We start from the raw sequence: 14616 nt of genomic DNA, 5'->3' as shown, positions 1-14616 counted from the left end.
CGCCGACTCCGCCCGCTCGCAGGAGGCTGAGCCCCGGCCGAAGGACGCCGCAGGCCGCGGCTCCGCCCCGACCCGGACCCGGCACTTGGCTCCCTCCACCCGCCCAGGTACCCGGGCCTCCGCGCGTCGCCCAGTCCCCTTCCCCACCGCCAGACAGCAGGGACTGCTAGGTTTTTGTTTGTTTGTTTGTTTTTTCGAGGTAGGGTCTCACTCTAGCTCAGGCTGACCTGGAATTCACTCTGTAGTCTCAGGGTGACCTCGAACTCATGGTGATCCTCCTACCTCTGCCTCCTGAGTGCTGGGATTATAGGTGGTTTTTTTTTTTTTCTTTTGCTTTTGCTTTGTCCAGGTAGGGTTTTGCTCTGGCCCAGGCTGATCTGGAATGCACTATGTAGTCTCAGGGTGGTCTCGAAATCACGGCTATACTCCTACCTCTGCTTCCCAAGTGCTGGGATTAAAGGTGTGCGCCACCACGCCCTGCTTGGTATTTTTCTTTTTAGTTTCTTTTTAAAATGCTTTATTTATTTATGAGAGAAAGACACAGGGGGGGGGGAGAGAGAGAGAGAGAGAGAGAGAGAGAGAGGGAGAAAGAATGGGCACACTAGGGCCACCAGCCACTGCAAACAAACTACAGATGCATGTGCCACCTTGTGCATCTGGCTTACGTGGGTCCTGGGAAACCGAGCCAAGGTCCTTTGGCTTTGCAGGCAAGAACCTTAACCGCTAATCCATCTCTCCAGCCCTCTTTTTAAAAGTTTTAAAATTTCTTTTTAATTTATACATAGCATTTATAAATAATAAAGAGAGAGGGGGGAGAGGAAGAGGAAGGACAGGGCAGGGGATGTTAAAGCTTGGGCCTCCGAGGTAGGCTAAGCTTGAGCTCTTAAAATATCAGCTAAGGCAGGCCCTCAGAGAGGATCTGTGTACTCCTCCTCCACTGTCCACTTCACAGATAGGGAAATGGTACTCCAAGGCAGGTAGCTGGTGAATGGGTGGTCATGCTGTGAACTCAAGGGAGAGAGCCCAGGACTTCAGTTATGAGGCTTCATTTATAAATAACAGGATAGTGATCAACACTTTATGATCCTCTGTGTGTAAGGAAAGTGTAAGAGAAAAGCAAAGAACACCAGACTTGATCTCTCCAGACAGACTGTTTATGGAGACAAACAGCGAGGGGTCTCAGCTATCCCACGGGATGAAGGCTGAAGCACTGGGCCAGGCTGGGGTTCGAATTTACAAGGAGGAGCCTAAAAAAAAAACTGGACCAGGTGTAGTTGATAAGGAAATTGTAGCTGTTTGTGTCCTTGTTCAGAAGAGGCTTCTTCAGCCAGGAACGTCTAAGGGAGGAGACTCAGATGGTCGCTGGTCCTTCAAGTCCATCTAGACTGAGGGGAGCACATCAATCAGGGAAGGTGTCAAGCTTAATGAGTCCGAATGCCTTCTTTATTGCCTGAGAGCTTTAGGGATCATTATTAACACTTTAGTTCCCTTTAGTTTTCAGGGAAAGGCTATTAACCCTTCACTGTGTGAGTCAAGAAACTCAGCATGATCAGTAGAAGGGTACTGAAAAGCCCAGGCCCTCTTCATCAGTTTCTGCTTCCTCAGACCCTTGCCAACCTGTGGTCCAAGGCCCAGGGCAGGGCGGGCCAGAGGACTCCAGAGGCCCGGCGACTTGAACTCAACGGGGAGAAAATAGAATTTAGGTTAAGCGGAGAGAAAGAAGGCCAATTGGGTGAGGGAAGAGCTTGAGGAGGGGAGGGGAAGCTAGGCTTGTCATCCAGAGTGCTTGCTTACCTGTGCAGGTGGGTTGATAGGGTGCGCAGACGGTGGAGGGCCGGCTTTGAACTCGAATGCCGTAGGGAATGTGGTGCACTGAGAAAATGGCTCATGGAGGAAGTAGGGTTTAGGAATGCGCACACAATGGCTTACCAGAGATATAATTAAAAAATGTAAATATCCTTTCAGAAAAATCATTAATTTGCAAGCAGGCACACACACAAAGAGAAAGAGAGTGTGTGTGCGTGTGTGTACGGATGCACCAGGGACTCTAGCCCCTGCAAATGAACTCCAGACGAATGCGCCACTTTGTACCTCTGGCTTACGCAGGTAATGGGGAATTGAACCTGGGTCCTTTGGCTTTGCTGGCAAGTGCCTTAACCACTGAGCCAAAGATATTTATTTTAATTCATTGTGGGAATATCAGCTGAGATCCAATACTAATGAATTCGTAGTTTTCAAGGAAACCAGGATTTAAATATTGCTGGCGAAGTGAAGGTTGTGGGGGCAAAATTTACTTATACAACTGGTCACATAAGAATAATAAAACTCAGCCGGGCGTGGTGGCACATGCCTTTAATCCCAGCACTCAGGAGGCAAAGGTAGGAGGATCACCGTGCGTTCGAGGCCAGTCTGAGACTATATAGTGAATTCCAGGTCAGCCTGGGCTAGAGTGAGACCCTACCTCGAAAAACCAACCCCCCCCCAAAAAAAAAGAATAATAAAACTCATTACAAAGTAGTGCTTACTGGGCGCTGGTTCTGTTCTAAGTGCCTATGCAGGGCTGGAGAGATGGCTTAGCGGTTAAGGCGCTTGCCTGCGAAGCCTAAGGATCCAGGTTCGATTCCCCATGACCCACGTAAGCCAGATGCACAAGGTGGCGCATGCGTCTGGAGTTCGTGAGGCCCTGGTGCTCACTTGCTCTCTTTTTCTCTTTCTCTCTGCCCCTTTCCCTCTCTTTCTCAAATAAATAAATGAACAAAGTACTAAGTGCCTATGGAAATTAGTTTATTTACTTACAGCACAGCCAGGAGGTTGTTGCACCTGCTAATAAATGAGTGGGTTATGTAGGTTAAATGAGATACAGTGCGCAGGATGCCTACAGGTATTCAGTAAAATGTAGACAGGGATGCTTATTGTTCCTGATTGATTTTTCCTTCATCCTCTTTTAGGCGTCTTCCCTGCCTCCCAGGAGAGGCTGTGCCGAGCCCAGCATGTGCGGGGGAATGATTGAGAGGTACGTGGCGGCCATGGTGCTGAGCGCAGCTGGCGATGCCCTGGGGTACTTCAACGGCAAGTGGGAGTTCCTTCGGGATGGGGAGAAGATCCACCAGCAGCTGGCCCAGCGGGGCGGCTTAGAAGCCATCGACGTAGCCCAGTGGAGGGTCAGCGACGACACGGTGATGCATCTGGCCACGGCAGAAGCCCTCCTGGAAGCCGGGGAAAACCCAGAGTCCTCTCGGCTGTATGCCCTGCTGGCTAAGCATTACCAAGACTGCATGGAAGACATGGACGGCCGGGCACCAGGTGAGCGCCCGTCGGGGGAGGGAGGCTCGGGGAAGATGGAGAGGTAGACCCGAGGATGTCACCACGGCTGCAGATGGAGGGCAGGGAGCGGAGGGGAACCCCACCCAGCCAGCACTCCGTGGGACTGAAAGGTTATGGCCAGCCTATATGACATAGCAAGATTCTGTCTTGGAAAAACAAACAAACAAACAAAAAGTTTCATCAAAACAGCAGAGTCTGATTGAGAGGGGGAACAGATATGAGAGCGTGGAGTTGCAAAGGGGAAAGTGGAGGGGGAGGGAATTGTCATGGTTTATTGACTATCACTATGTAAGTTATCAATAAGAAAGAAAGAAAGAAAGAAAGAAAGAAAGAAAGAAAGAAGGAAGGAAGGAAGGAAGGAAGGAAGGAAGGAAGGAAGGAAGGAAGGAAAGAAAGAAAGAAAGAAAGAAAGAGTGAGGGAGGGAGGAATTGAAATATCAAGCAAACAGTAGCAGTGTCTGTGGTTGTGATACAAACATAAATAACCTAAAGTTCTTGTAATGTATTTAGGGCAGTACATTCGCGGCTAAAATTGGAAGACGAATCCTTATGTATATGGAAATGTAAAGTGAAAAAAAAGTTTCAGGACTGGAGAGATGGCTAACCTAAGGGCCCGGGTTCAATTCCCCAGTACCCACATAACTCAGATACGCAAGGTGGCACACATGTCTGGAGTTCGTTTGCAATGGCTAAACATGCTGACATATCTATTCTCTCTTTCTTTCTTAACTGTCTCATAAAGAAAGAAAGAAAGAAAGAAAGAAAGAAAGAAAGAAAGAAAGAAAGAAAGAAGGAAAGAAGGAAGGAAAGAAAAAGAAAGGAAGGAAGAAAGAAGGTTTAGAACAGCATGCTCACTGTCATTAGTAGTACAAATGTGGTAAAAAATAATTATATATATAGTGTTGCTGGGTGGGTAAAGCCTGACTTTAATCCTAGCACTTGGGAGCTGAGGTAGGAGGATTGCCGTGAGCTCCAGATCAGCCTTGGCTACAGCCGGAGTTTCAGGTTAGTCTGGACGAGAGGAAGACCAAGACTCAAAACAAACAAACAAACAAACAAAAAACACATCTAAAATTTCAGTACTCAGGAAACAGAGGCAGGAAGTTCAATCAAGAGTTCAGTGTCATCTTTGGTTGCATAATTCAATGTCATCCTGAGCTACATGATGCCCTGCCTCAGGAAAAAAAAGAATACAATCAGGCGTGATGTCGCACGCCTTTAATCCCAGCACTGGGGAGGCGGAGATAGGAGGATCACTGTGAGTTCAAAGCCACTCTGAGACTACATAGTGAATTCCAGGTCAGCCTGGGCTAGAGTGAGACCCTACCTCGAAAAACAAAAACAAGGGCTGGAGAGATGGCTTAGCGGTTAAGCGCTTGCCTGTGAAGCCTAAGGACCCCGGTTCGAGGCTCGGTTCCCCAGGTCCCACGTTAGCCAGATGCACAAGGGGGCGCACGCGTCTGGAGTTCGTTTGCAGAGGCTGGAAGCCCTGGCGCGCCCATTCTCTCTCTCTCCCTCTATCTGTCTTTCTCTCTGTGTCTGTTGCTCTCAAATAAATAATTAAAAAAAAATAAAAAAAAACAAAAACAAAAAACACAAATTGTGCATCTCTGTGTTGGGAGAGGTCTGCACCCATATGCAAATAAAGACATAATAGGAATGCTTATAGTTTCTTATTTTCCTTTTTTTTTAAATTAAAAATTTTTTTTAAATTTATTTTAAATTTAGTTAATACATCTGCAGCTCTGAAGCAAGTGCGTGAATTTGATTTTCTTCTGAGGGTCTCCTCTTGCCTGTCAGATGGTCACCACCTCCAGTCCTTTTTCGAGGTGTGTGCGTCCGCAGTGTCTCTCTGGGTGTCCGTGTTCCTCTTCCTATAAGAACACCAGCCAAACTGGAGTAGGCCTCGCCTTCATGGTCTCATTTTAGCTTAATTATTCCTTCAGAGGTCTATTTCATCATTGAGGGCTTAGAAGGCATGAATTTGGGCTTCAATGTATGAACACAGTGAAGCCCAAAATTCATCCTCATGGAAAAATTTCCTGTGGCCATACCCAGGGTCCTCTCCTGATCCTAAGGATTTAAAATTTTTTTTTGTTTATTTTAATTTGTTTATCAGCAACAGACAGACAGACAGAGAAAGAGGGAGGGAGAGAGGAGAGAGAGAGAAAGATGGGCACACCAGGGCCTCCAGCCACTGCAAACGAATTCCAGCTGCGTGTGCCACCTTGTGCATCTAGCTTACGTGGGACCTGGGGAATCGAGCCTTGAACCGGGGTCCTTAGGCTTCACAGGCAAGTGCTTAACCGCTAAGCCACCTCTCCAGCCCCTGACCCTAAGGATTTTCTGTAAAAACCTGTCCACCCTTCCTTAAAGCATCTAATATTTAAAGCCCTCAATTTGACATGGCGAAAGTTTTCTCTGTCTACCCGTGTCATCCATGAACACTGTCGGGAATACTCTGGCCTATGAAGGAACCATATACGATGCTGCTGGCCTTGCTCAGCTCCTTGTGTATTTACGGTTTCCCAGCCTCGCAGGCCAGTGGGACAAGTCGGCTTACATCGTTGTTCCATTGGGGACAGCCACGGCCCGTTGCTCCTCTGAGCCCAAGTGCTTCACTTTGGACTTTGTGGTCTTTTTCTGACAGTCATAAAGTCCAACAGGGCTTAGGCTATGGCGTCTGATGGATTTTCCATGGCTACTAGCTGGTTCTTGGACCTTGACCAAATTTCCAAACTTTGAACCTTATTTTATTCATTAAAAGAAAAAGAAGAAGGAGGAGGAGAAGGGGAGAGAGGGGGAAGGAGGAGAATAATAATAATAATAACAACAACAACAACAACAATAATAATAATGTGCTTTTGATCCCAGCACTTGGGAGGCTGAGGAAGGATCACTCTGAGTTTAACGCTAGCCTGGACTACAGAATGAGTGACAAACAGGTCAACTGAGACCCGGCCTAAAACAAAAGGAAAAGGAAGAAGGAGGTGGAAGTATGGAAGCAGCAGTGGCATACACCTATGATTCCATTATTTAGGACGCTGATGCAGGAGGACCACTGCAAGTTTTAAGCCAAGCTGGGCTATATAGTGAGTTCTAGGCCAACCAGGGCTATATAGCAAAGCTGTCTTTAAAAAACTAGGCAGAGGTAGGAGGATTGCCATGAGTTTGAGGCCACCCTGAGACTACATAGTTAATTCCAGGTCATCCTGAGCTAGAGTGAGACCCTACCTCAAAAAAAAGAAAAACAAGGCTGGAGAAATGGCTTAGCGTTTAAGGCGCCTGTCTTCACAAAGCCTAAGGACCCAGGTTCGATTCTCCAGGACCCACGTAAACCAGATGCACAAGGTGGCACATGCATCTGGAGTTCATTTGCAGTTGCTGGAGGATCTGGTTTGCCCATTCTCTGTCCCTCTCAAATAAAATAAAAATTAGTTTTCTTTTCTTTTCCTTCCTTCCTTCCTTCCTTCCTTCCTTCCTTCCTTCCTTCCTTCCTTCCTTCCTTCCTTCCTTCCTTTCTTTCTTTCTTTCTTTTTTTTTTTTTTGAGGTAGGGTCTTGCTCTAGCTTGTGCTGACCTAGAATTCATGATGTAGTCTCAGGGTGACCTCGAACTCACATAAATCCTCCTACCTCCGCCACCTGAGTTCTAGGATTAAAGGTGTGTGCCACCACGTCCAGCTCTTAATTAATTTTTTTTTTTTTTTGGTTTTTCGAGGTAGGGTCTTGCTCTAGCTAAGAGCTAACCTGGAATTCACTATGTAGTCTCAGGGTGGCCTTGAACTCATGGTGATCCTCCTACCTCTGCCTCCCAATTGCTGGGATTAAAGGCGTGCGCCACCACGCCCGGCTCTTAACATTCCTTAAAAAGGAAAACAATACATTGTAGCTAACTTTTTGAGTTGCTGTAAGTTCTCTGGACTAAATGACAAATATTCTGAGGTTCTTTATATGGATCTTCTGTTTTCTAAAATTATTTTATTTATCTGAGAGAGAGAGGGAGAGAGAGGGGAAGATAGAGAGCCTTCACAGGCAAGTGCCTTAACTGCTAAGCCATCTCTTAATCCACACTGGGGTGCTAAGGACTCCATTTAAAGTAAGGCTCTGTGACGGGCTGGGGTTTGGGGTCATCCCCATAGCATTTTCTCTTTCCTTCAGAGAAACTTGGGGGGTTTCTGTTTAGTGTTGCTTCCTTCTGACCCCTACCTGCCTGATTCATCCTCAGGTGGTGCCTCTGTCCACAACGCCATGCGGCTGGAGCCCAGCAGGGCCAATGGCTGGCGAATCCCCTTCAACAGGCGGGAGGGTGGCTGCGGGGCTGCCATGCGGGCCATGTGCATCGGCCTGCGGTTCCCTCGGCCCAGCCAGCTGCACACCTTGATCCAGGTGAGCATCGAGAGCGGCCGGATGACCCATCACCACCCAACGGGCTACCTGGGAGCCCTGGCATCCGCTCTCTTCACCGCCTATGCCGTGCATGGCCGGCCACCCCGGCAGTGGGGCAAGGGCCTCATGGAGGTGCTTCCAGAAGCTAAAAAGTACATCGTCGAGTCGGGTTACTCGGTGGAGGAGAACCTTCAACACTGGTGAGTCTGCAGCCGGGTGCCCCAAGTCCACACGCGCGTGAATGTGCGTGGACATAGGCTCCACACCTGTGCTTTGCTTGGGGTTCAGAAGTGACAGGAGCCTGCATAGCTCTCACCACTGAGCACCCCTACCTCACCAGCTAACAATGTCAAGTTCCCTCCCAGTTCTGCTTGCCTAAAGTAGTCAAATGGATGCCTCAGAGAACAGTCCAGAAGCAGTGCCTCCCTGTTAGGCAAGCATCTCCAGTTATGGGCTCCAACTTCTCTAATTTTTGTAGCCATCTATCGCTGAGATAAACTTCCTTGGTTATTTCCTACTGTACCCGTTGTCTTTTGTTTTTCCATTATCTCCTTGACACAAATAATATTTTGGAACCCACGTGTACAAGGCCTTAGGGATAGGATTTTCCACTAGCTAATTAGATAAATAGTACGGCCACATCTTCCCCTTTTTGTGAACTACTTCACATTCTCTTTCTCAGAATCAAAAGGTCTAGAAGCTTTCTACTGAAGTCACTCATCGTTGTGATGTCCCCAAGTTTCCCTTGGATGGATGGATGACACAATGTTACTCTTATCCCAGGAAAAATAAACCCACACTTTTTCCCCCTATAACTTGATGCACATCTTCTTTTGTTTTAAGATTTTATTTACTTATTGGACAGAGAGAATGGGCGCGCCAGGGCCTCCAGCCACTGCAAACGAACTCCAGATGCGTGCGCCCCCTTGTGCATCTGGCTGACATGGGTCCTAGGAAATCAAACCGGGGTCCTTTAACCACTAAGCCATTCCTCCAGCCCCACATCTTCTTTACTTAGCAATTGGGTCCATATCATGTGTAGGTGCATAGTAAAGCTTATAGAATGCCGGGCGTGGTGACGTATGCCTCTAATCCAAGCACTCTGGAGGTAGAGGTAGGAGGATTGCTGTGAGTTTGAGGCCACCCTGAGACTCCATAGTGAATTCCAGGTCAGCATGAGCTAGAGTGAGACCTTACCTCGGTGGGTGGGTGGGGGGGAACAACTTATAGAATGAATGGCTTATAGAGCTAACATAGGGTTTTTAAAAATTAGTTTATGATAATAGCACAAGGAGTTGAAGTCATTGTGGATTTTTCTCTATTTACACATCTTATCTAGTACTTATAGCATTTATTTATTTATATGAGAGACAGAGGCAGAGAGAGAGAGAGATTGAAAATATGGGCACACCAGGGCCTCCAGCCACTGCACATGAACTTCAAGCACATGTGCCCCCTTGTGCATCGGGCTTTACATGGATCCTGGGGAATCGAACCTGGAATGTCAAGCTTTGCAAGCAAGAGCCTTTAACATCAAGCCACCTCTGCAGTCCTCTCTAGAGCTTTTTAACTTTATCTTTTCATTCTCTTTCCTCCCCTTTCCCCAACAGGTCCTACTTCCAAAATCAATGGGAAAACTACCTGAAACTTAGAGGGATTTTGGATGGCAAGTCAGCCCCTACCTTCCCGCAGCCCTTCGGTGTGAAGGAGAGGGATCAGTTCTACACGTCGCTGAGCTACTCTGGCTGGGGTGGCAGCAGTGGGCACGACGCTCCTATGATCGCCTATGATGCCATCCTTGCCGCGGGGGACTCCTGGAAGGAGCTCGCCCACCGCGCCTTTTTCCATGGTGGAGACAGTGATTCCACAGCGGCCATCGCCGGCTGCTGGTGGGGAGCCATGCACGGTTTCAAAGGAGTCAGTCACTCCAACTATGGGAAACTGGAATACAGACACCGGCTGGAAGAGACGGGAAGGGCTTTGTACGCTCTGGGGTTGAAGGAAGATACTGTGACTGGCCTTTAGGGAGATGGAGGTCAGCTTCTGGTGGTGTTTTCTTCCTGAAGCTCCTTTTCTGTTCAGTCTCTTTTGAATTTCTCTAAAGGCAAGAGACTTAATCTTGTACCCAGCAATTTATTTTTATTTTTAATTATTTTTTCATTTATTTTTATTTACTTAGTTGAGAGCAACAGACAGTGAGAGAAAGAGGCAGAGAGAGAGAGAGAGAGAGAGAGAGAATGGGCACTCCAGGGCCTCCAGCCATGGCAAACGAACTCCAGACGCGTGCGCCCCCTTGTGCATCTGGCTAACGTGGGTCCTGGGGAATTGAGCCTCGAACCGGGGTCCTTAGGCTTCACAGGCAAGCGCTTAACTGCTAAGCCATCTCTCCAGCCCGCATCCGAGTATCTTTGAGCTGGATTTCTACAGTCCAAGCCATGCAACTCTAGGCCGGTGCTGCAGCCAGCCACTCTTAGCACCTTGCCAGTGTGGTTATTTTCTATGTGCTGCATATATATATTTTGGTTTTTCGAGGTAGGGTCTCACTCTGGCTCAAGGTGACCTGGAATTCACTATGTAGTCTCAGGGTGGCCTCGAACTCACGGCGATCCTCCTACCTCTGCCTCCTGAGTGCTGGGATTAAAGGCGTGCGCCACCACGCCCGGCTGCTCCTATATTTTTAAGATGGACCCTAGTGCAGAGTCTGGGTCCCCAACATGCACTTGGTCAGTATGCGTTACATGTTGCTCATCTCCTTACAGGCCTCCCTCACTTTTCAGTTAAGTCCATCAGTGACTTCTGTCGCCTCTTGCTGCTTCTCCCCTTCCCCACCACCTGTTGATTCTGACCCATCCTTCAAAGGCCTCGCTGAACCTGCTATGAAGCCTCTCTTCCTTGCCCTGACATTTGACCACTTGCTTCTCACCTCACCTTCTATTCTAGCCCTGTCTCCACCCTGACCCTGCTGGGTGGTGGCTGAGTGTGTCTCCCGGGTCGTTGGCTTGGAAGCAAGATGCCACAGTCACCTCCGTGTGGTCACCCCAGCCAGGAGAGCCTCCTCAGTTGGCATATTGCCAGGGGTGAGGAGCGTCTACTCTGAGGATCGTCTAATTCCACTATCCTGCTATAAACTCAAAGCTCCGATTCCAGCCATTTTTGCTTCCAATCCGTGATGTTCAGCTGGGGTGGAGGAGGGCGGTCTGACCACAGCAGTCTGGTGGCCCCTAAATTAGTACTCATAGACTTGCCTTCCCAAGCACTTCGGTCACCTTGGAGAGGGGCTTGTGTTAGCCTCTTTTGTTTGCTGGTGCAGAGATTTAGTCACAATTAGAGAGCACAAGAAAACTCCGGATATCCTGTCCCGTTTTCTTGCTGTTTCGCACTCTGCATCACAGGCACGCTGGGAAAGCTGAGACTTTCTGATTCCTTTTGTCGAATGCCTCATCCAACTTTCCTCTGAACCTTGGCCAATGGGGGCGGGAGAGAAGGAAGGAGGATGGACAGGGAAAGAGATGATAGATATGTTTTTCTTTATTTATTAGAAACAAGCAGAGGGGGAGAGAGAGAGAGAGAGAGAATATGGGCATGCCAGGGCCTGTAGCCACTGCAAATGAACTGTAGACACATGTGTCATCTGGCTTTATGTAGGACCTGAACCTGGGTCCTTAGGCTTCCCAGGCAAGTGCCTCAACTGCTAAGCCGTCTCTCCAGCCCTAAGAGATGATAGATCATGCGCATCATGTTCAAGCCAGTGGATAAAAGTGTGATCAGAGTGTGAATCTCTAGTTTAGCAGGTTACCACGGGCACTGAAGACCAGAGTGGTGATTGGATGCTGAACAGAGGGACTTTATTTTCTTTCCTTGTTACCTAAGATGGCTAGACAAACGGTTCCTTTCATGACATACGTTGGCCTTGCCGACCCTTCTCCAAGCTTCTCCAGACACATTACTCTTCATCCCCTACCTCGCTAGAGTAAGTCAACTTGTATCTCTTCTTTTCTTAACTTCCTCGCTCCCTCACTCCTTTCTCAGCCCTCTGTCTGCCCCTCTCTTCCTCTGTTTTGCGGCCACAGTTGTTACCATGTAGATAGACATGGAGTTCTGATGGCGGGGTCATTTGAATGGATGTCCCCCCATTGAGTCAGGGGTTCAACTTTGTAACTTGAATCGCCAGCTTGGGTTGGATCTTGGAATCTACCCCTAGGCTGTCCCTGGGGGCAGATCTGAATTCCAGCCCAAAGCTGTGGAGAGCAGAGTGGGCTCTGGTGGGGTCCCTGCTCCCCACGTTTTGGTGTTTGCTGCCTAGTCGTGGTTTCTCTCTGCTTGGATCTGTGAAAGGGGGCCAGCTTCTCTGCCATTGATGGAACTCCCTCTGGATCTGGAAGCTTGAAATAAAACCCATTCCTCCCATAGGCTGTGTTTGCTTGGATGTTCATCCCAGCATTGTGGAGCTGTCTACTACAGATGGTTTCACCCTCTGACAAGCCTATCAGGCCAAGTCTGGGAGTGGCTGCCAAGAGTGTGGTGAAGGAACCAAAGCTTAACCAGATAAAGATTGAGGAGAGGGGGCAACCTTGCCACTATTATTATTATTATTAATTATTAATCTTTAGGGTATGGGACTTGGGAAGTGCGACCTGTAAGGAGTAGGTGAGGCTCTTTCTACTTAGGGAAGGAAAAGGAGGATGAGGAAGAGAGCTCTGTGTGTCAAGCATTTCACACCAAGCTAACAAACAAAGAAATTGGGTTCAGAGAGTTTTCTCTTCTATCCAAAGTTGTCTAGCTAGGTTGTAATGGAGCTAGGTTTTATGTCCAGGTTTGTCTCTACGAAATGGGATTAAAACGTGATTTTTCTGTACTGCTCGGCACTTCTGGCAGCAGATTTTTGGGATTAGCTTTCCCACACACCCAGAAAGCCCCCCCCAGACACCACCAGCTGGGTGTCCTCTAACTCCATTCCGATGTTATCTACCCAGAGTGAGCATCAGATCCACAGGGGCACCCACAAGACTGCCCAGTTCAGATGCCAGTCATGATTCCTGTGCCTCTGACAAGTCACTGTAACTCAGACTTCCCACAGCTTCCTCCTCAGATTCAGTGAATTTCTGGAGCTGCTTTCAGCTGCTCAGGGATGTACGTGTCTTATTACAAAGGATGTTGTGAAGAGCAGCCGGAAGAGATGCCGAGAGCATGTGAGAAGAATCCTGTGTTCCCCCCCATCCACAGAGGTGTGGGTTGAAATGTGTTTATTAATCAAGGACCATGCTTCCAACCAGTGATCCCCATCATTTTAGCTGGAATATGGAGAACTTTTCCACACAGTGGCCAATTCCAGCACCCAAAGGTAATGCAGTGCACCCTTTCAGGCATGCTTCAGGGGTTAGTATGCTTTCTTCATATAAATCTTCATTGTGAATGGTATTTATTGGGCTGGAGAGATGGATTAGTGGTTAATGCGCTTGCCTGTGAAGCCTAGACCCATGTTCGACTCTCCAGATCCCACGTAAGGCAGATGCACAAAAGTGAGGCAAGTGCAAGGTCGCACATGCCCATTAGGTGGTACAAGTGTCTGGAGTTTGCTTGCAGTGGCTGAGGCCCTGGTGCACCAGTTCTCTCTCCATCTCTCCTCTCTTTGTCTCTCTTAAAACAAAACAAAACAAAACAAACAAACAAAAAAAAAAACTAAGCTGGGCATGGTGGCACACACCTTTAATCTCAGCACTTGGGAGGCAGAGGTAGGAAGATCTCCGTGAGTTCGAGGCCACCCTGAGACTACATAGTGAAATCCAGGTCATCCTGAGCTAAAAATGAAACCCTACCTCAAAAAACAAAACAATAAAAGAAAAAAAAAAAGAAAGATATTTATTTTTGAAATATCTATCTATCTATCTGTCTGTCTATCTATCTATCTATCTATCTATCTATCTATCTATCTATTTATTAGTTTTTCAAGGTAGGGTCTCACTCTGGCCCAGGCTGACCTGGAATTAACTATGTAGTCTCAGGGTGGCCTCCAACTTTTGGCGATCCTCTTACCTCTGCCTCCCAAGTGCTGGGACTAAAGGCGTGCACTACCACACCTGGCTTGAATCCACATTAAAAAAAAGAAAACAACAACATTTTATTTCTATTTATTTGAGAGAAAGAGAGAGAGAATGGAAGAGGCAGAGAGAAAGAGAATGGGCACGCCAGGGCCTCCAGCTACTGCAAACAAACTCCAGACTCATGCGTCCCCTGTTCATCTGGCTTACGTGGGTCCTAAGGAATTGAACCAGGGTCCTTAGGCTTCGCAGGTGAATGCCTTAACTGCTAAGCCATTTCCCCAGCCCTTGAATCCATATTATTGCAGATGAGTAAGGGCTAGATTAGGAACAGGGGAGGTGAGACTGGTAATGACCAGCCTTGAGCAAACAAAAGACTCTCTAGCAGGATGATACCCACTGCAGACTGCTTAGTGGAGGTGGTGGCGTGAGTTAAGATGGGTTTTCTGGCATCCCTGTTTCAGCAGTCCTGGGATGAAGGCATTTTTTTACTTGCTGCAGGGACATGATAATGACTGTGCAATTGGACCTAAGAATAGGCACCATCTGATATTTTACCGGAAACTGCTTTTTTTTTTTTTAAACATGACTTTTTATTTTATTTATTTACTTATTTATTTGAGAGAGAGAAATATGGAGGGGGGAAGAGGGAGAGAATGGGCACACCAGGGCCTCCAGCAGCTGCAAGTAAACTCCAGATGCATGTGCCACCTTGTGCATTCAGCTAACATGGGTTCTGGGGAGTCGAACCTGGGTCCTTTGGCTTTGTAGGCAGGTGCCTTAACCACTAAGCCATCTCTTCAGCCCCAAAATGCTTTTTGAAATCCTTCCTTGCTACCAGGCATGTATGTCATCGGCCACCGTGGG

General features: G+C 47.8%; 1 protein-coding gene across 1 annotated transcript; it reads left to right on the top strand.

Moving 5' to 3' along the window:
* Window positions 1-9942, top strand: Adprh (ADP-ribosylarginine hydrolase). The gene is made up of 4 exons (XM_004666822.2): window positions 1-107; window positions 2949-3303; window positions 7551-7911; window positions 9322-9942. The coding sequence occupies exons 2-4, from the start codon at window positions 2991-2993 to the stop codon at window positions 9734-9736; spliced, it is 1089 nt and encodes a 362-aa protein (XP_004666879.1). The 5' UTR covers window positions 1-107; window positions 2949-2990; the 3' UTR covers window positions 9737-9942.
* The last annotated feature ends 4674 nt before the right edge of the window (window positions 9943-14616 follow it).

This window comes from Jaculus jaculus, chromosome 4 (genome assembly GCF_020740685.1).
Source record: "Jaculus jaculus isolate mJacJac1 chromosome 4, mJacJac1.mat.Y.cur, whole genome shotgun sequence".
Classification (NCBI taxonomy): Eukaryota; Metazoa; Chordata; class Mammalia; order Rodentia; family Dipodidae; genus Jaculus; species Jaculus jaculus.
The sequence above is the reverse complement of the archived record's forward strand: the minus strand, read 5'-3'. Positions and strand labels throughout refer to the sequence as shown.

What these genes read in the sequence shown, in the direction of transcription:
- Adprh (XM_004666822.2), top strand. Translation starts at nt 2,991, where the DNA reads ATGTGCGGGGGAATGATTGAGAGGTACGTGGCGGCCATGGTGCTGAGC. An exon ending in CATGGACGGCCGGGCACCAG is followed by an intron (nt 3,304 to 7,550) that starts GTGAGCGCCCGT and finishes ATTCATCCTCAG; the next exon opens with GTGGTGCCTCTGTCCACAAC. An exon ending in GAGGAGAACCTTCAACACTG is followed by an intron (nt 7,912 to 9,321) that starts GTGAGTCTGCAG and finishes TTTCCCCAACAG; the next exon opens with GTCCTACTTCCAAAATCAAT.